Source organism: Phoxinus phoxinus (genome assembly GCF_949152265.1).
Source record: "Phoxinus phoxinus genome assembly, chromosome: 4".
In the NCBI taxonomy this organism is placed as follows: Eukaryota; Metazoa; Chordata; class Actinopteri; order Cypriniformes; family Leuciscidae; genus Phoxinus; species Phoxinus phoxinus.
In genome coordinates, this window is record NC_136879.1 from 38,134,409 (window position 1) to 38,155,029 (window position 20,621).

Here is a 20,621-nt window from a genome sequence, read left to right on the forward strand (position 1 = left end):
AAAATTGTAATTTCTGTGGCGTTGATCCAGAGCTTCCATCATTGACTGATTCTCTTCTGGTCTTTCAGGACACCCGAGTCCCGTCTCCACGTCCCCACCCCCCCTCCCTCTGTTCACACTCTCCGCCTGTACTTTATGCTGCGGGACACAGACGGTGATGGTGTTCTCAGCGAGCGAGAAGCTCGTCCGTTACGGGTCGTGCTTCGCAGAAGTCTGCGTCCTCGCCGCTGTGCCAAGAAATTCATGCAATCCTGCGATCGCAACGCAGACCGTCGCCTCAGCTCTCAAGAACTCACTTCCTGTCTTGGCATTTGAGGCCCAAATCCATAAATATTGTGCAGGATGAAGTATCTTTGGAAACGGTTCCAGACATCAGTTTGACCTTCATCTCTCCACAGCTCCTTTGAGTCTGTGACTGCAGCGTTCAATCACTTCACTCTGTGTTTTTGAATCTGTTTCAGCTCTCGCCGCCACTCTGACCTTTTCACTTATGCAAGTCCAAACGCTGTGCCTTTCAAATAAAGGACTCGTTATTGGTTTTGTAGAAATATCCACGGGTGAGCCTTTCTGACCGCTGGAGCTCTCAAGTGTGTGTGTGTGTGTGTGAGTGGCTGAGAGTGAGTTTGGACACAGTACAGTACATGAACATTGTAATAATTCAGTATTATGACGAGGGTTAATGGAGTTAACTGAAACTAAAACCATACAAAAATGTTTGAAACAAAAATAAAATGTTAACTGAAATCAAATAAAATATAGAAAAACTTTTAACTTATTTTATTTCAGCTAGTTGCCAATGCAACATTTCTCATTTTTGTTTGTTAATTTTTAAAACCACAATGGAAACAAAGTGCTGTACAGAAAGAATAAATAAATGAATGAAAACATAGAACCGATAAAACATATACCACTCAACAAAAAATAACTAAAACGGAAATTAAAATTAATAAAAACTATAGCCTATAGACATATTTAAAGCTGCAGTCCGGCACTTTTTTGGGTTTAAAAATATCAAAAAAGACATTTTTGAAAAAAAACGTAACCAGCCAGTGTTCAAAACGATCTGCTTGCCTTACCTCGATTCAAAACGGTAAGCTTGTAATAATGATTTTAATTCCAGTGGTACTGGTGGATTTCCGCGGGAATTTCGAGCATGTCTTTGCGTCATTGCGTCACTTCTGTAGCTACACATAGAGAAGGAGTCCTGGCTAGCGTGTGTGGATGATGGTGGAGATTTAGCTTAGCACTTGGTATGGCGGATCCCGAAAGTTTAAAGCGACAATCACCAGTGACAACTGGAGATTCACCAGTTGTAAAACACAAAGACTTCGGACTTCAGATTGGCTACAGAAAAAATATATTTTTTCACGTTTTGACGTGATATAAGCAATCGTTAGATTTAATCAGCATGATATAGCTACTGCAATGCTTCCCCCCACCCCCCGAATTTGGTCAGAACAAAAGTGAATGTTACTTACTTGTTCAGATGACATTTTCCGATGAAAATTATAAAAAAGTATACTTTCAAAAAGTATACTCTGAGATTGCTGATGACAGTACAGTATCCACAGCGACGCGGCAGCCTCGATTTACTACCCACGCACAGTTAATAATTCCGCGAATAACTGCAATTGCAGATTTCTAACAGAGATGGCGACAAAGAGGAAAAACGACGGACTGCAGCTTTAAAATATATATATATATAAAAATTACAAAAACATAACAAAATTACTAAAACTCCAACTAAAATTAGAATAAGAAATAAAAATAAAAACGATAATAGTAGCCTATAAATTATATGAAAATAAATATTACTTAATTACAAGAATTGTTTTTCATTTAAACCTGGAAATAACCAGATTTTAGGACCTACTACATGATACAATAAATAAATACAATTTCTGATATTAATCTACATGTTTTTAATTCCTTTTTCAACCAAAATAGAAGCATTTTCACTGATATCAGATTTTGAACCTTATTTTATGTCAAAGAAATACCTTAACATATTTTGGTAACACTTTATTTTGCAGTGTCATTGTTACACATTAGGCTACTACATGCAGTTACTATAGTAGCCTAATAACTATAAATTATGCATAATTACATGCAACTAATCCTAAACCAAACTTAATTCTAACCTAACCCTATAAGTAGCCTACATGAAGTTATTACTCAGCTACCTTAAATCTATAATTACACTGTAACAAGGACACCTTAAAAAATAAAGTGTAACCCAGATCTTTTGTGTTAAAGCAAAATAAAGCTGTTTCTCTTAGTTTTGTGTTTCTTCAGTGCTGACAGGCCTTGATAAGGTCAAATAGGCGAAGTCCTTGAATATAAGAGTGAGTGTGAATGGAAGATTCATAATAATGTGGCCCAAACAAAGAAGGGTTTTAATCCACCTTTATTATACAGCAGTCAGATCACACTCCAGTGTTTGTTGTTTCACCTTAACGCGGAAGTATGCTATTTCTGTAGGCTAATTCGTCTGCTGGTCTGGAAAATAACAAAATGCAGTCAAATAAGTTGTGCTACAAACCAGTGTGTTAATGATTACGAATTAAAATAATATGATAACTAACAAATATCAAGCAGCAACAGTTTTTATACAGCTAAATAACGGAAGTGGGTGAGATCGGAAGCTGCCCGCGCGCTCACCTATAGGTAGCTACGTTGAGAATAAGGTGAATATAGTGCTCGTGTTTACATGTTGTTGTGTGTTTGCTTGACTTCATGTGTTTCTCTTGATCATATTCAACAACGTTTGACCAGAAGGAACTGCTTGTGGATAATATAACCACCAGCAACACCAAAGGACACCCCTAGGTGTCAGTGTAACTCCAATCCAGATCTGAGTGAATCTGCGTCGAGCGGTTGGCGGTCTTTGGCTGTTGTTGACTATCAATTTACTGCATACAACAATCTGTCATCATTCATTTTGAAGGTAACGTTAGGTTTGTTTGAGACGTAATAGCAAGTAAGTGAGATATCATTGAGCACACCTGTATGTTTCACTTTGTTCTCACTTAGCCAACACTTTCCACAGATTATGTGATGATGTTTCCCCCCCCACAATTAGCCTATTAACATCGTACGGTACATCTAGATATAGGCAGCAAAGTTTTTTATATTTTCTGTTTAAAATATATACATTTATGACACAATATCCTAATTTGCGTTATGTTACCTTCAATACATTGGCTTTAAATGACAAAATACTGTGGGTGTTTCTAACTGCCGAGGGAGCCCTTGTGAAAAAGAAGTGAATGGACTTTATGCACAGCTGCACTACTTCCTGAACTTTAGCCAGCTCCTTTGTTTCCTGTCTGCCATTATTGGACAAACTGATTAATCCAGGTGTGCCTGACCAACAACAATAATCAGACACACCTGGATTAATCAGTTTGTCCAATAATGGCAGACAGGAAACAAAGGAGCTGGCTAAAGTTCAGGAAGTAGTGCAGCTGTGCATAAAGTCCATTGTATTGAACGTGTAGTGTAGCTGCTTAAAATCTCAAATGTATATATTTAAAATACTCCATCCATCCATCCATCTTCTTCCGCTTATCCGGGGCCGGGTCGCGGGGGCAGCAGTCTAAGCAGAGATGCCCAGACTTCCCTTTCCCTAGCCACTTCCTCTAGCTCTTCCGGGGGGACACCGAGGCGTTCCCAGGCCAGCCGAGAGACATAGTCTCTCCAGCGTGTCCTAGGTCTTCCCCGGGGTCTCCTCCCGGTGGGACGTGCCCGGAACACCTTCCCAGGAAGGCGTCCAGGAGGCATCCGGAACAGATGCCCAAGCCACCTCAGCTGACCCCTCTCGATGTGGAGGAGCAGCGACTCTACTCTGAGCTCCTCCCGAGTGACCGAGCTCCTCATCTCTAAGGGATCGCCCAGCCACCCTGCGGAGAAAGCTCATTTCGGCCGCCTGTATCCGGGATCTTGTTCTTTCGGTCATGACCCAAAGCTCATGACCATAGGTGAGAGTAGGAACGTAGATTGACCGGTAAATCGAGAGCTTCGCCTTGCGGCTCAGCTCTTTCTTCACCACGACAGACCGGTACAACGACCGCATTACTGCAGCAGCTGCACCGATCCGTCTGTCAATCTCCCGTTCCATCCTTCCCTCACTCGTGAACAAGACCCCAAGATACTTGAACTCCTCCACTTGAGGCAGGAACTCTCCACCAACCTGAAGTGAGCAAGCCACCTTTTTCCGACTGAGGACCATGGCCTCGGATTTGGAGGTGCTGATTCTCATCCCAGCCGCTTCACACTCGGCTGCAAACCGTCCCAGTGCATGCTGAAGGTCCTGGTCTGTAGTATTTAAAATACTATAAAAGATAATATAATATTAATTAAATAAAGGCCACTTAGGCGTACTTAAAGAAAGTACACACTTTAGTGCATTGTGTAATGTCACATCTAAAATTTTACATTTTAAATCATTACGTTTTAATAATCTGTTGTCATGCTTTTAAAAGAAGTAGCCTACACTTATTTGGATGTGTTCACTAATATACTAAAGCTCATGTAAAATAGGCTACTTGATTATGATTTTTCATAATGTGTTATTTGAGTTACTTTTTTTATAATTTAGGCCAATTTATTCATTAATTATCATCATTATTATTATTATTATTGGAGCAATTAGAAACATAGGTTTACATCGATGAAGACTTCCGCTTTTTCCCGGAAATGGGAAAAAGGTCCATTTCAGATTTACTGGCCCATAAACATTACATCACTTGACAAGTAGGCAGCTGCTGTACAGAATATGTTACAATCTCTGGTTAGAGGAGATCGTTTACTCAAGTTAGTGGATATACATAGATAATCCGTATTTGTTTGGATCTAGGGAATCATCTACTCTCTTTCTCCATCTCTCTATCACCCCATCATTATTAGATCTGTCCCGTAGGTGTGCAGCGGGCAGAAATTGGACATTAATAAATCATAAATCTACTTCATTTCTGAAGATGGATTCAGTCTCTCCATTAGGATTAGGATAATAAGCGTGTTGAAGGAGTAAATTAAATAAAGTTTGTGATGATGGGATTTTCAGCCGTTCCTGTTGGAAAAACCAGTTCACTCCAGTTTAATAATGTGGTCATTAATAACAACCAACAACACATCTGATCCTTGGACCCAGCAGTTTACAGTTTAGATGAATAACTAGTCACTGGTTTTGCCAGATCAGGGTAAACAGATCTTTGAAAAGTAAATTAACATACTAAAAACTTTAGAACAATGTTTTATGTAAATTTTTTTTACTTATTTACTTACAGAAAATTACTTATGATAGATGTTTATTTTTTATAAACCATTATTTACTTGCGATGTGGCAAATATCTAGTCACCCAAAACTGCTCCATAATTTGCAGTTTGAACAGCGTTTGACTTTCTAGTGGTCTTTTTCTTACACTGTGGTCTCTGTTCAAAGGGAGAAGGAAAATGAAGTGGACACACAAAGGCTTGTGATGGAGAAAAGAAGGGATTAGAGGAGTGTCAAAGCACTTTTGCCGCTCAGTAATGGATGTGTTGACATGTCGTCATTGTCCTCAATTACGGCCTCTTTATGAAGCCTCACGCTGTGTTGTGAGAGGATTTTAGCATAGTCCTTTAAAATCTGGAGTCATTTATGAATGGAAGGAATGAAGTACTATTGACAAGAGAGAGACATAAAAAAAAATCTCTGCAGCATTGTGAGGCCTTAACTCTAAAAACCAGCTCAAATATAGAAACGCGCCCACACACCTCATGTGAATGGTGTGTGTATTGTCTGGCTAAATCCATCATCTTTTGTCGCGTTCCCTTCATGCTTGACGCCCGAGAGGAGATGAAATTGGCTGTCAGTATTCCAGTGTTGGACTCGAAGCTTCCTAATGGAATAAATTGGTTCCAAGGTGTTCAATTTAACTGTGACCCAACACCTCGGAAAGATGATTCATCTGATATGCAAACCAGAGCATGACCAACAGACAAGAAACTACAAATGAACTTCATTCTCTCTCTCTCTCTCTCTCTCTCTCTCTCTCTCTCTCTCTCTCTCTCTCTCTCTCTCTCTCTCTCTCTCTCTCTCTCTCTCTCTCTCTCTCTCTCTCTCTCTCTCTCTCTCTCTCTCACTCACTCACTCACTCACTCACTCACTCACTCTCTCACTCACTCACACTCTCACACACACACACACACACACACACACACACACACACACACGCGCGCGCTCGCAGACGATGAGTGTGTATACAAGGTCAGCTACATGGTTTCACTAATTTGCTGATTGTTTTCGGAAGAATATGAATGTCTTCAACGTAGGGCTGTGAAACGATTAATCGTGATTAATTGCATCCAAAATAAAAGTTTGCGTTCACATAATAAATGTAGCCTACTGAGTATCATTAATTTATAAATACACACACGTGCATGTATATATTTAAGAAAAAATTGTTATTTATATATCAAATATTTATATATAATGCATTTTATATAAATCAGCGTTATATACATCTGCATGCAAATATTTCATAAATTTATACAAGCATGTGTGTGTATATATAAATAAATATATATAAAATAATTATACACAGTGCACACACATTTATTATGTAAACACAAACTTGTATTTTGGATTCGATTAATCGTTTCACAGCCCTACTTCAACACGTAGAAACAATGATATAACTGATAGTTCACCAGCCGTAACATTGTTTACTGACCTAAATAAACACTCACTGGCCACTTTATTAGGTTCATCTTGCTAGTACTGGGTTGGACCCCCTTTTGCCTTTAGAACTGCCTTAATTCTTTGTGTCATAGATTCAATAAGGTGGTGGAAACATAAATTTTTTTGGTCCATATTGACATGATAGCATCACGCAGATTTGTCGGCTGCACATCCATGATTCGAATCTCCCGTTCCTCCACATCCCAAAGCTGCTCTATATGATCGAGATCTGGTGACTGTGGAGGACTGTGGTTAGTGAACTCATTCTCATGTTCAAGAAATCAGTTTGAGATGATTTGAGCTTTGTGGCGGCACGTTTTTCTGCTGAAAGTAGCCATCAGAAGATGATACACTGTGGTCATAAAGGGATGAACATGGTCAGCAACAATAGACTGTGGCGTGTAAATTATGCTCAATTGGCACTAAGAGGCACAACATGTGCCAAGAAAATATCCCCTAAACCATTACACCACCAGCAGCCTGAGCCATTGAGACGAGGCGGGATGGATCCGTGCTTTCATGTTGTTTACGTCAAATTCTGACCCTCCCATCTGAATGTCACAGCAGAAATCGACACTCATCAGACCAGGCAACGTTTTTCCAATCTTCTAGTTTTGGTGAGCCCGTGTGAATTGTAGCCTCAGTTTCTGCTGCTGTAGATCGTCTGCTTCAAGGTTCGACGTGCTCAGAGATGCTCTCGATCTGCAGACCTCGGTTGTATCGAGTGATTATTTGAGTTACTGTTGCCTTTCTATCAGTCTGGCCATTTCACCCACAGAACTGCCGAATACTGTAAACCATAGAGATGGCTGTGCGTGAAAATCCCAGTAGATCAGCAGTTTCTGAAATACTCAGACCAGCCCGTCTGGCACCATCAGCCAGTCACTTAAATCACTTTATTCCTCATTCTGATGCTCAGTCTGAACTTCAGAAAATCACTTTGACCATCCAAAATCACATACAGGTGAAACTCGAACAATTAAAATATCATGCAAAAGTTCATTTATTTAAGTAATTCATCTTAAAAGGTGAAACTAATATATTATATAGACTCATTACATGCAAAGTGAGATATTTCAAGCCTTTATTTGTAATAATTTTGATGGCTTACAGCTTATGAAAACATTTTCACAATATTCTAATTTTTAATTTGGGGTTTTCATAAGCTAAGCCATAATCATCAAAATTATAACAAATAAAGGCTTGAAATATCTCACTTTGTATGTAATGAGTCTATATAATATATTAGTTTCACCTTTTAAGTTGAATTACTGAAATAAATGAACTTATGCACCATATTCTAATTTTTCGCGTTTCACCTGTACTTATAAGCAGTGTTGGGGTAAATCCATTACAAGTAATTTGAGTTACGTAATCAGATTACTTTTTCAAGTAACTAGTAAAGTAACGCATTACTTTTAAAATTTACAACAAAATATCTAAGTTACTTTTTCAAATAAGTAACGCAAGTTACTTAGTTTTCCCATTTATTGACTGACAGCTCTCCTGTCCTCATGTTGAGACAAATCAAAGTGCAGAGGTGTGTGTGTGTGTGTGTGTGTGAACATGTTTATAGTTCTAGACTAAATGTGAGCATTTACTTATCTCACTTGCACAAAATGATATTCAATATTCCTCAAAATGAATAAAATCAGTGAAATGCACAATCAGAATACTATGCAAACCTCCAATAACTAAATATGTTAAATAAAACATAATCTCACTTTATTGACCAATGTACTTGCTTCTGACCTTCGATGATGCAGTTAAATAAGCAAAAATGACTGTAGATAGATAGAAAGGTTTGCTTGTTTGCTTTCCACTACTGTACACATTTCATTCAGCCTGAGGATTATTATTTCACTTTTGGTGTGAAAGGGTCTTTACATTTGTCCAAAAATATAACTTTTGTGTTATAAAAAAACAAGCCCAGCCCAGGTGGGGGAAAAAAGTAACGCAAAAGTAACGTAACGCATTACTTTTCTAAAAAAGTAACTAAGTAATGCAATTAGTTACTTTTTAAGGGAGTAACGCAATATTGTAATGCATTACTTTTAAAAGTAACTTTCCCCAACACTGCTTATAAGTAACAAAATATCACTTATTTTGATTAAGTAATTATTTCACGACCGCTAAAAACTTATGTTCTCTATCAGGGGTGCCCAATCCTGCTCCTGCCGATCAACTGTCCTGCACGGTGCATCTCCAAACCTAATCAAACACAGCTGCCGTTAATTTTTAAGTGATTCTGAAGACCTTAATTGGTTGCTTTAGGTGTGTTTAATTATGAGCTGTGCAGGACAGTCGATCGGCAGGAGCAGGATTGGGCATCCCTGTTCTCTGTAGTATGAATGTAATCTGGACGTACTATAGTGCATTCGCCATGTTGTCTTTATCATGTGACCTTCCAGCATCAGTTGCGTCACTTCACTACCATTCATAAATCCTTTCCTGTGGCCTCGTGGGATAGTAAAGACCCATTGTATGCACACTTCAGAGTCTCACCAGAAGAAGTAGGTCATCCGGGTACTTTTTACCTACTTTTAGTCCTTTTTAGTACATACTTCTTTTGTCACATACTGTTTTTCGCCTACTGTATAGTATGGACGTATACAATTTCAGATGCAGCCCAATAAATGGTGATGACGTGAAGCACATGATGATGGCAACATGGTGAATGTAGTACGTCCAGATTACATTCATACTTTTTTAGCGGCCGTGAAGCAATCACTTATTCAAAACATGTACCTACTTAAGAAAGTATGCGATTTCGGACGCATGCCTAAATGCATTGAGTTGCTGGCATGTGATTGGCCGATTAGATATTTGCATTAACAAGCAGTTGAACAAGTCTACCTAATAAAGTGGCCATTGTGTATGTGTGTGTGCGCTAATCTTTTACGTTAAAACCAGTTGTGCTGCTTTTTTTTGAAATAGCATTTATTTGAAATAGAAATCTTTTGTATTATAAATGTCTTTACTGTCAATTTGATGGATCCTTGCTGAATAAAAGTTATAATGTATTAGTCTTAGTCTAGGTTTTAAGAGGTCAGGTATTGGTTCAGGTCTACAGTCGGTTTGTGGGTTTGGTCTTGGTCTGCCTTGTCCCTCATTCTGCTAAAAGCGTATTAAAACTATAGATCATCACATTCTCAGGTGAACATTAATTTTAGAGAATATAATGGGAATCATTACTGTAATAACTGCCAGTAATGATTACAGTCCTTCACTGTACCCCACATTTGTACCTACCCAATATGAACCTCCATAACATGCAATTACCAGCAATCGATAGTTGTTTCTGACCCCGAATATACACATTCAAATTCTGTACTTGTGCTGTCTTGATTTACTAAACCTGTCAGAGATTGATAAAGCCAAGAGATGTTTGTAATGCTTTTGTTTTCTCTCTCTAATCGTGCCCGTGTGATCTGACCAGGTGACTTATCGCCGGCTCGCGGAGAGATGTGTTCTCCTGACTGAGGAATCAGAAGCACATTATTAAAGACAGAAACACAGCTGGGTCCAGACCATCACCTCTGCCCGTCCTCCAGCTGGACTGATGAGAACCGCAGGAGGAAACCACACAAGAAAGGTCAAAGAAATGTAGTTTTTTTCTGTCTCCTTCTCTCTGTCTGTCCTTCTGTCCCTTTCACTGAACGCTGCTCAGTTTAATCTTCCTCGTGAGCGTCCTGGTGCTCCTGTGTTTCCAGTGAGGGATTTATACTGGATTCCACTGATTGTTTGAATGCAGATTTGGCATTTTATTTCACCATCTGCCTGGCGTGCTTTGCCTCTCAGTTCATTAACTGTTCATTTACACACTCGCTTTTCATTCTGTCCGCTTCTCCCCCGTCTGTGAATGATTGTTTATTATCTCTGAATCAGTTTTTAATTAAAATACTCCTCCGCTGAAGCTGCGGAGAGAAAACCCCTCAGGGACATGCGCTGCTTATATCAGTCAATCTACATTATATTACTTATTATTATTATTGGTTTATCCAAATTAAATGCAAAATGTGTGCAGTTTACATTTGTGTTTGTGGGTAAGCATCACAAGTCAAACTTTTCACAATAACCACAATAGCTTATTTTGGGTCAAGAAAACGTGAAAAGCAACCAAATACAGTTATGGTGTAATTATTGTATGTGACATTTAGAGGTGTGAAACTATTTTATAAACCTGTTTTATGAGTTGCTGAAGAGATAATTAAACAGAAAAATTAAAAATAAAAACACTTTTTTTTTTGTTTACCTGCAGGTCATGTGACCATTAACTGACATTAGATAACTGTGAACATGCAAATGTGTTAAGTTATTGAAATATTCATATATTTTAAGTAGGGCTGTCAAAAGATTAATCGCGATTAATCGCATCCAAAATAAAAGTTTGTGTTTGCATAATATATTTGTGTGTACTGTTTATAATTATTTATATATATATATAAAAACACACACAATCATGTATATATTTAAGAAAAATTTATTATATTTATATATAAAATATTTATATATAATATAAATTATATAAATGTATATACAGTATATAAATGCAAATATTTCTTAAATATATACATGAATGTGTGTGTATTTATACATAATAATTATACACAGTACACACACATATATTATGCAAACACAAACTTTTATTTTGGATGCGATTAATTGCGATTAATCTTTTGACAGCCCTAATTTTAAGTAAATTTTTTAAGTTTGAAGTTAAAATAAGGGGTTCAGCTTTATGAAAGCTGAATTTTCAGCATCATTACTCCAGTCTTCAGTGTCACATGATCCTTCAGAAATCAGTATTATGATGATTTGCTGCTCAAGAACCATTTCTGATTATTCATGTTGAAAACAGTCGTGCTGCTTCATATTTTTGTGGAAAACATGATAATTTTTTTAGTAATGAATGGAAAGTTTAAAGAAAGCATTTATTTGAAATGGAAATATTTTGTAACTCTTTTTTAACGGTTGGTTTTTATCAGTTTAATGTGTCCTTAAAGTATTACTTTATTTAAAAAACAAACAAACTTTTGAACAGTACTGTGTGTGTATATAAATATATGTATCTCAAGTGAATATTTACACTGCAAAAAAATTACCTAACGTACAAGTTTTTGCACCGATTTTTTAGGTACATTTTACATATGGAATTTTATTAAAATTTACCTAACTAAGTTAAGTAAAATTATCAAAGAAAATAAGTAGTTTCAGTTATTTCTACTTAGTTGAAGTTTACTTTGCAATACTCAAATAATTTAACACTGAATTAAGCCATGCTTTTTAAATGTATGCTTTACTCAGATCAATAATACAGTAGATATTGTGTAGACAACATATCTATATAACAGAAGTAACACGGTACCCACCCGAACACAGAGATCGCAATATTTGGTAAACAAAAAACGAACCATTGAATGTTACCTTTATTGAGTATGAATGTAATTTTAACTCCAGATGTCACAAAACAGCACGTTACTAAACCTAGCAACAAAAGCAATGATAAAACAGTGTAAATCCAGCTGGAAAACAGTGAAAAATGCAACCTTATTTATTATTCATGCCTAAGATTATCATCAAAAACTTTAAATAACTTGTGTATAACCTATTTAAATATTTCCACAAATCTATGGACTAGTTATTACTTAGACGTGTTCAGTCTTTTAACTTGTAAACATAACTTGTAATTGTGTAAAGTCAGCAAATCAGTTGATTTCCGTTAACTTTTGTCATTTATGTGCACGGTCCTTTTGATGAACCACATATTATCATGCCGGATTATCATGATTGTTTTTATGACCGGGCTGGAAGTGTAGTATTTATAATTGTTGCTATTTCTAATGTGAATTCATAAATTTGTCTGACCAAATTAAATCATGCAGGAATCGGTGATCTCACCGAGAGAAAGAGAGATAAATGATTGCCGTGTAGTCAATTAAAGCGTTTTAATAGTCAAAATCCATAAAGTCTGTCTGTGATAGAGCTGCGCGGGCGCCAGCGGCGCATAACGGTGTTTTCCAGGCCACGACGGAAAGATTAAATATCAAACGAGCATCTCAGAAGACCCGAGTCTTTGATAAAATGCCACTAGTAAAATAAAGCCCTGAAAATGACTGGAGACTCGTTATCAGACGTTATCCTCAGAGCGGGAGGATTTACAGAGAGAATAAAGAGAGAGAGAGAGGGGATGAAAGAGAAATCTGCGGAGGTGAAGAGACGTCTTCAACATATGGCCTTTATAAGACGCACAGATGTTTGATGGAGGGACACCCTGTCCTGTTTTCTCCTGGTGTCACTCTGAGAATACTAGGCCAGATGTGCTGTGTCTTCCCACAGCTGTCCTTCACCACCCAACGGCACAGACTATGATGATAATATCAAAGACGCTGTGATTCAAGTGTACAGGCTTATAGACCTTATGCTCCAGATAAACAAGTGCGCAGCCATCTTTAGAGTATTGTCTTTGAACTTCGCCCTATATATTTCAATGGCATCGCTGTCGAGGAGTAATTACCCAGCAAACACAGAACGCTGGGACAACCTTCTAACAATGTTTTAACAACATGGCCAAAAGGTTGCTATAACTGCGTTGTGTGGTGAAGGTCATAATGTTGACATTATTAAACCACTGTTCAGGGCCATGGGGACTAAGCCCTTTTTGGTCCGTTTTCTCTATTTTTACATTTGGGCTTATAAACCATATGTAATGGAGACAGAACACCATGGTGTCTATGGATTCAGAAGACCCTAAGCTAACATAAGCATGCATGTAATGTGTTTATAAGGGAAGTATGAGTGAAAAAAATGACAATAAACTAGAGAATTTCAAAAACGAAAATTAGATTCGATTTTATTACTGAAAATCACACCTCACACAACAATAGTGAACAGTTTTTGAACAAAAATTATTATTTTTTAAATCCTTTGCTTGACAGACATTTGCAATTGTTTGCGCACATTTGCGCTCTGTAATACTTTGCACCGTTCGCTCTCTGTCTCCTTCTCCACTCGACGCTGTTTGTACATAGCTGTCTGCTGCCCCTTACTATGGTACCATCCCTTGCAAGGCTACAGAGTCCTCTGATTAGCTAGAATCAGTGTTGCCAGATTGGGACGGTGATTTCCAGCCCAAAAGCTCACCAAAACCCGACCACTCCAAGAAAAAAACGCCCAAAATTTTACTACCAAAATAATGTGATATCGCCAGATATGGCCATGTCATTCATGGTTGATAAGCACAATTTGTATCTCCTTAAAACAAAATAACTATGATATAATAAAATAAAAAATCAATAAATTTCCCTGGAAAATGGATCAAAACGGCAATAATTAAGGAGAATTAGCAAATATGACTTTAAATGTCCAGGTGGACACTGTCAAAGTGCCAATCAAGAAATTAACCGATGACTTTAACCCTCGGAAGTACACATTGCAGAACATAACGCAGGATTTAGCAGTCAAAACTGATTCATCGTTGATTCAAACCTTTTTCAGCAGATTTCAGGGACAAGTAAGTGCATGCAGTCTGGTCGGTGTAAAAGTTACAGATGTCTGGTTAGGCTAGTGTGCACATGACCATGGAAAGGAGTCGTATATTCAATTTCAATTCAAGTCATTACAACTGGGCTCTCCTCATCAGTTATTCACCATCGAGTCGTCAACCCCCACATGTGTACGTTTTTTGAGTTGCTCACTATCTCACTCTTTACTGTAGATGCAACTTACTGTATGTCACTTTGGCATTAGCGATCATTTGAAACAGCTACAAGTTATCGCGCTAAATCGCGTCTTCTTGCTGGTCGCTCGTTGATTGGCTAAAAGTGTGTGCTTGTCGGTGACGTCAACACCAACGCCAGCTGACTCTGCTGCATGGGCGTGTGTGTTGTACCAGAGAATGTCTAATAAGGGGAGAAGGTTCACTCTCGCTACACTTCCGGCTTCTGACTGGTTGCAGTTCCACTCTGATTCCATATGAGGGCGCTCACAGGACGAGTGCAGAATGAATGGAGGTCTATGGAGCTATACCCCTCAAAATCCACTTTTCTCAAGATATAATTTTTTGTCTAGTAATTTGAATGTTGTATTCGAAAGGAGATGCAAAGAAATTGCAAATTGTTGGGTGTTAGATTTTTTAGAGTCACTTATTTGCTTTAAAAAGTCTTTCAAAATGTCAATGACGTCATACACATCGTACGACCAGAGATTCTGCTTTACGGCAATCCTTCAGTCACTGTGGTGCTTTCGCGCTCTGCACTTTCTTTTCTCTCGAGGCATCGACAACACAGCTGACACAGGTAAACACACGTGCTAGAAGAGTTTCTGCTAGAATACATTCTGTTCCTGCTTCAGATACCACGATGCCATCAAGCGGTATCTCTGGTCGTAACCAGTCCTTCACTGACCAATCAGCGTTCATTAGCAGAATGCTAGCGTATTATGGGCAACAACAACTCAACCTGTAAGAAATCGAAAGGACATAAGTACTCGTTCATTCAATTTTCGACCTATAACCCATGTTGAACTTGCCAAACCTACAATCAAATCTGAGATTTCTCAACGGCAATCGGCTGAAAGGGACAAATTTAGCCGTCTAGCCCCATAGACTCCCATTCATTTTGCACTCCGGGGCGATCGCCCCCAGTGGAACTCTGGTGGAACTACAACCAAAATTCGGTACAATAGGACTTAATAGGGAGTGAACAGGCTCTCCGTAGACGGGCTCTGGTTGTACTGTCATGATGACTGATTTTATGGACTACATGCACACTTTAGTTTAGTTTTTTAACCAATTAGACTTTAAAATGTAGATGTTTGAATACCGCCGAACTGACCCCAAACCAGCCTAATTTTGTCCACCCGCCCAAACCCTTTTTTACCCGCACAATCAAATTCAAAACCGCCCAATCTGGCAACACTGGCTAGAATACGTCATGGTAACCTTCCTCTGATTGGGTAAGAAAAATATTCCTCCCAGCAGCAATTTTTCCATTGGTCGTTGCGCGTGGAATCGTACATCGATTTCATTGGCATTTTTAAGCAGTGGTATTACGCAACAAGGAAGTGTGTTTATATATAAAAATATATACGGGATACCACTGTTTTCAGCGGAATCTGTCGTTTTAACCTTTCTGGATCCTCCATCAAATTGATAAGTTTAATTATATCAAGTGCCAAGTGAGAAAAGGCTAAATCTCCACCTCACACACAACAGCCTACTAGCCGAGACTCTTCTTTATGTGTACAGATGTGACGTAATGATGCAAAGACATGCTCGAGTTTCCCGCGGAAATCTACCAGTACCACTGGAATTAAAAACATTATTACAAGCTTACCGCTTTGAATCGAGTTAAGGCATCGACAAGCAGAGTTTTGAACACTGGCTGGATATCTACTTGCTCAAAAAATTATTTTGGATAATTTTTAACCCCAAAAAGTTACGGACTGGAGCTTTAAAGGAGAACTCCGGTCAATTTTAACATTGAGCTCATCCTTGATGTGTCAATACAAGTGCCCAGCCAAGTCCAAAGTAGTCGATTGTCGAGTTCATGCGCGTGCACTTGTAACGACACAAAAGCAGGTTTTTAACGTGCCCCATTGAAGTCAACAGGGTGCACATTTTCAAAAGAGGATAACACAGTGTAGGCAACACCGATTTTTGTCGTTGTTCTCTGTATTGACAGCACTCCAAATTTACAAAAAAATGAGCTCAATGTTAAAATTAACCGGAGTTCTCCTTTAAGCAAATTTATTTGTTGTTCATTTGCTCTATAACAGTCCAAACTGGCCTTAAAAAAAAACTGTAGAGCAGGAACATGCATTAGTGTCGATTCCATGTTGAATTTAATATGCATTTCAACAAACTACCTGAATGAGATTTATCACATTGTATGAACACACAAATGTGTGCCAAGAGAATCAAAGAGCATCCAAGGATCAAAAGTCTAGTTTGTGCAAAAAAAACAGAATCACTATTCAAAGAACATGGAGTTTCCATGGTTACACCCCCCACCACACACACACACACACACACACACACCATACACCCCTACAACCCAGAGGAATGCACCGAAGTCTGTGATGTCAGGAATTTTTCCTCATTTTTAATCTTGATATAGGTCATATGACTGCAATTCATGCTGTGAAATCACAAACCCGTAACATTTCATCTACAATGTTCGCTTTGAAATTCTTAGTTCAGACAACTGGGTTTGATTTGTTGTAAATCGACATTCAAATTAATTCTGTCTAACGTTTTTTTTTTATGTAGTAATTCACATTACTTAATATATGTGACTCAGAGGGTCTTGTGAATTTTAAAATATGTAGATGCATGTGTACAGTGTATTGCATATATTAGTAGCATGTAGTTTGAAATGTTTATCATTGCATTATGCATTCTGTTTCGCTGCTATTTTTGTAGTAAACTTTCTAAAATAAAGCTTCGGGTTTTCATAGTGATGCAATAGAAGAAGCATTATATACATATGTGTATGGGACCTATCCGAGTGCCTATAGTGACCCCTACCCACCGTCAAAAGTGCCTAAAATGGGCTTGAGAGCGTCAGATCTGGACCTTGGAGCAGTGGAAGAAGGTCAGTTGGTCCGATGAGTCCCGTTTTCTTTTACATCACGTGGATGGCCGTGTACGTGTGCGCCGTTTACATGGGCAAGTGATGCACCAGGATGAACTGTGGGACGACGGGCCAGTGAGGGATGATCTGGGAAACCCTGGGTCCGGCCATTTCGTCAATTTGACACCTGCCTCACTAAACATTGGCTGCGTTTACACTTGGCATTAACATGCGATCACCGTGATCCGATCAAGCAGATCGGATCATAAGCCAATCAGGACACTGCGTTTACACCTGTCCACATCAAGTGGTTTCTGTATCTGGATAACAGATCGGATCTCGGAAAAAAAAAAAGATGGCTCCGGTGCAAAGTCGACCTGAAATGGTGGGTTTTCTTTTTTAAAAAAGTCGCACTCGACTGTATCGCAAAACCACACAGCTACGTGCATCAATTCCTGGAGAGAAGAGGGGAAATAAAGACATGGGCAGGGTTTTGTGTGACGTCCACCTGTGAATGCAGACACGATGGCTGGGTTGCGTTTACATTACACTGAGCTCCGATCACAATGCGTCCTCGACTCCCTCCGAACCTGCACACGCTGATCGGATAACATTTCCATCAGAAGCGCGTTTACACTTCTCTTTTCAATGTGTATATGGACAACATCCGGATACAGGTCGCATGTTAATGCCAAGTGTAAACGCACCCTTTGTTGCAGACCATGTAAACATGGAAGTGGCTCTTTCAGCAGGAGAATGTGCTCATCTAGGGGTGTAACGATACCCTCATGTCACGATTCGATACATATCACGATATTGAACTCACAATACGATATTATTGCGATACTCCAAAACATATGATAAAAGATTAACAAAAAATTTACTGCTGATTAAAATGCTAAATTTGGTGTTACATTGTGGGTGTAAATGAATAGGCTTAGACTTGGTGCTCTAAACCCAATGCACAGGATAATGGTGACACCAAAATATATTCATGATTCTGAAAATACTGAATTATTTTAGACGAATATGCACTTTTTCACTCACTAGATACACTTAATATAATGTAGGCCACTTTTTACTGGTAACATCAGACATTTGGCATAATCAGGACCCACAATGCATTATTATACATTACGGTAAATTCAACATTATATACAGTAGTTTAATGTAGTACTGCTGACACTCAAACTCTGTAAACTTGATAATTTTCATGCACAGTAATTTAAATTTTGGGTGAACTATTTACAATACATATAGAGTGACTATATGTATTGTAAATACAGTAGTTCACCCAAAATTAAAATTACTGTGCATGAAAAATTATCAAGTCCTGTGCATTGGGTTTAGAGCACCAAGTCCAAGCCTATTCATTTACACCCACAATGTAACACCAAATTTAGCATTTTAATCAACAGTACATTTTTTGTTAACCTTTTATCATATGTTTTGGAGTGTATTTATGTATACATTTACAATACATATAGTCACTATCCATATTGTTGCATTTTTGAATGGTTTAAGAAACACGATGAAGAGTTCAACACGGGTCCTTGAAATCCTTGAAAGTTTGTGAATATGAAAAATATTCTTCAAGGCCCTGGAAAGTTTGTGAAAATAAACATACAGAGACAGGTGCTTGAAAGTGCTTGAATTTATTGTGCGAAATAAGTTTTCTGGAAAAAATATTATTCCCCCCGGTCCGCTAATGTGTTATTCTGCCAACGTTTCGTGTCCTATGCATACTAGCTTGCTTGATTTGTTAGTTACGCACATTTACGCTTATGTTGTAGTGTTTCCCGCGTGAGGTACTTTGTGTTGTGCGTTGCCATGACGTTCACGAGCACACAATACTATGGTAACTCAACGTTTCACAAACACACCGTGAAACATTGCAAAAATAGGCTGGTTACATGAGCCTAAAATTCATGCAAAAGTTAATATCGGATCATTTTATAATACAGTATATGATGTACCGAATATCCTTTTCCAGTTTTATGCAAAACAGAAATATGAATATCAGATTGGCCAAATGTCATATGGGCAAAACATTTTTTTGCATAGTTGTGCAAAAACTGTAACAATATAACACAATGTTACCTTGCTCTCAATTGAAATGTGTCCCCACATTAAGTCCTAGAATTTGAGGGTGTTGGACCTGGAAAGTCCTTGAAAGGTCTTTGAATTTGAAGTTAACAAAGGTGTGGGAGCCCTGGCTCAATGTGTTGCACTGTCCTCCAAATTCACCAGATCTCAATCCAACTGAGCATCTGTGAGATTTGCTGGACCAACAAGTTCAATCCTCAGTTGCTCCATTTCTCAACCTACAGGACTTGAAGGATCTGCTATGAATGTCCTGGAGCCAGATCCCACAGAACACCTTCATATAGAGGCAATGCCTCGGCGGGTCAGGGCGGTTATGGCTCATCTGTGAATATATATAATCAATAATCTGAAATAATCAATGGAAAGGCTCACGGATGCCAATAAGGATCCATTATTGTTATGAAGAGTGTGATGTCTTGTTCAGTGTTGTCAGATTTCACCTGCAGCATTTATGACTTTGTCCACTATTGATCTCAATCACATACCAACACGTGTGTGTGTGTGTGTGTCTGACAGACATTTGCTTGCTCATGGTTGATGTATTATGTACTGTCAGTAGTTGTTTGGGTAAAATGTGGGCTTCATTAGACTGCTGTCCTGCAGGGGGTCTTTCATATTTCCTGAAGTCCTGTACATGTGTGCCATTACTCACAGATGTCACACTCACACAGGTGCAGGCTTTTCTCATTACTGCAGGTGTCAGAGATGCTTAAACTCCAGAAGAGTGATGATCTGCAGTCTACAGGTGTGTGTGTGTGTGTGTGTGCGTGCGTGTGTGTATGTGTGTCTCCAAAACAATCACACACACATCTGCACGAGTAACATCATGACATACATTCGTTTGTATGCATTTCAACAAAGGGGTCATGAACTGGATTGTTATTTTATAATGTTGCCTGGGGTGCCCTTATAATATTATGATTTTTACATAAAAAATTGTCATAATTTAGAAATAAAAGGCATTTTTCCTTGACTGATTTTAGCCTCTGATTTGAATGCCAACTGCTGTGATTGGCTACTGTGAGACTTCAGTCTAAACTGTAAAAGTAGTCGATTGTCAAGTTCACGCGCATAGGTTTAGTTACCTATGATCACGCGCGTGAACTCGACATATCGACTACTTTGGAATTTCGATCGAAAATACATACAATCCACTGTATGTGATTGGCTGAAGCCTTTTCTGTCGCCGCTAAAGTAAAAAAAAAAATCGACATCGA

General features: G+C 38.5%; 1 protein-coding gene across 5 annotated transcripts in view; it reads left to right on the forward strand.

The window, feature by feature from the left end:
• Positions 1 to 746, forward strand: part of LOC306996877 (SPARC-related modular calcium-binding protein 2-like) — an 8,998-nt gene extending 8,252 nt beyond the window's left edge. For 4 of the 5 annotated variants that reach the window (XM_079609786.1, XM_079609787.1, XM_079609788.1 and 1 more), the window contains one exon: positions 69 to 604. In XM_079609786.1, coding sequence (XP_079465912.1) covers positions 69 to 315 — 247 coding nt within the window. In that variant the 3' untranslated portion in view covers positions 316 to 604. Of the gene's footprint in view, positions 1 to 68 lie in introns of all 5 variants that reach the window. The other variant, XM_079609789.1, reaches the window with a different exon arrangement.
• Positions 747 to 20,621: the final 19,875 nt, after the last annotated feature.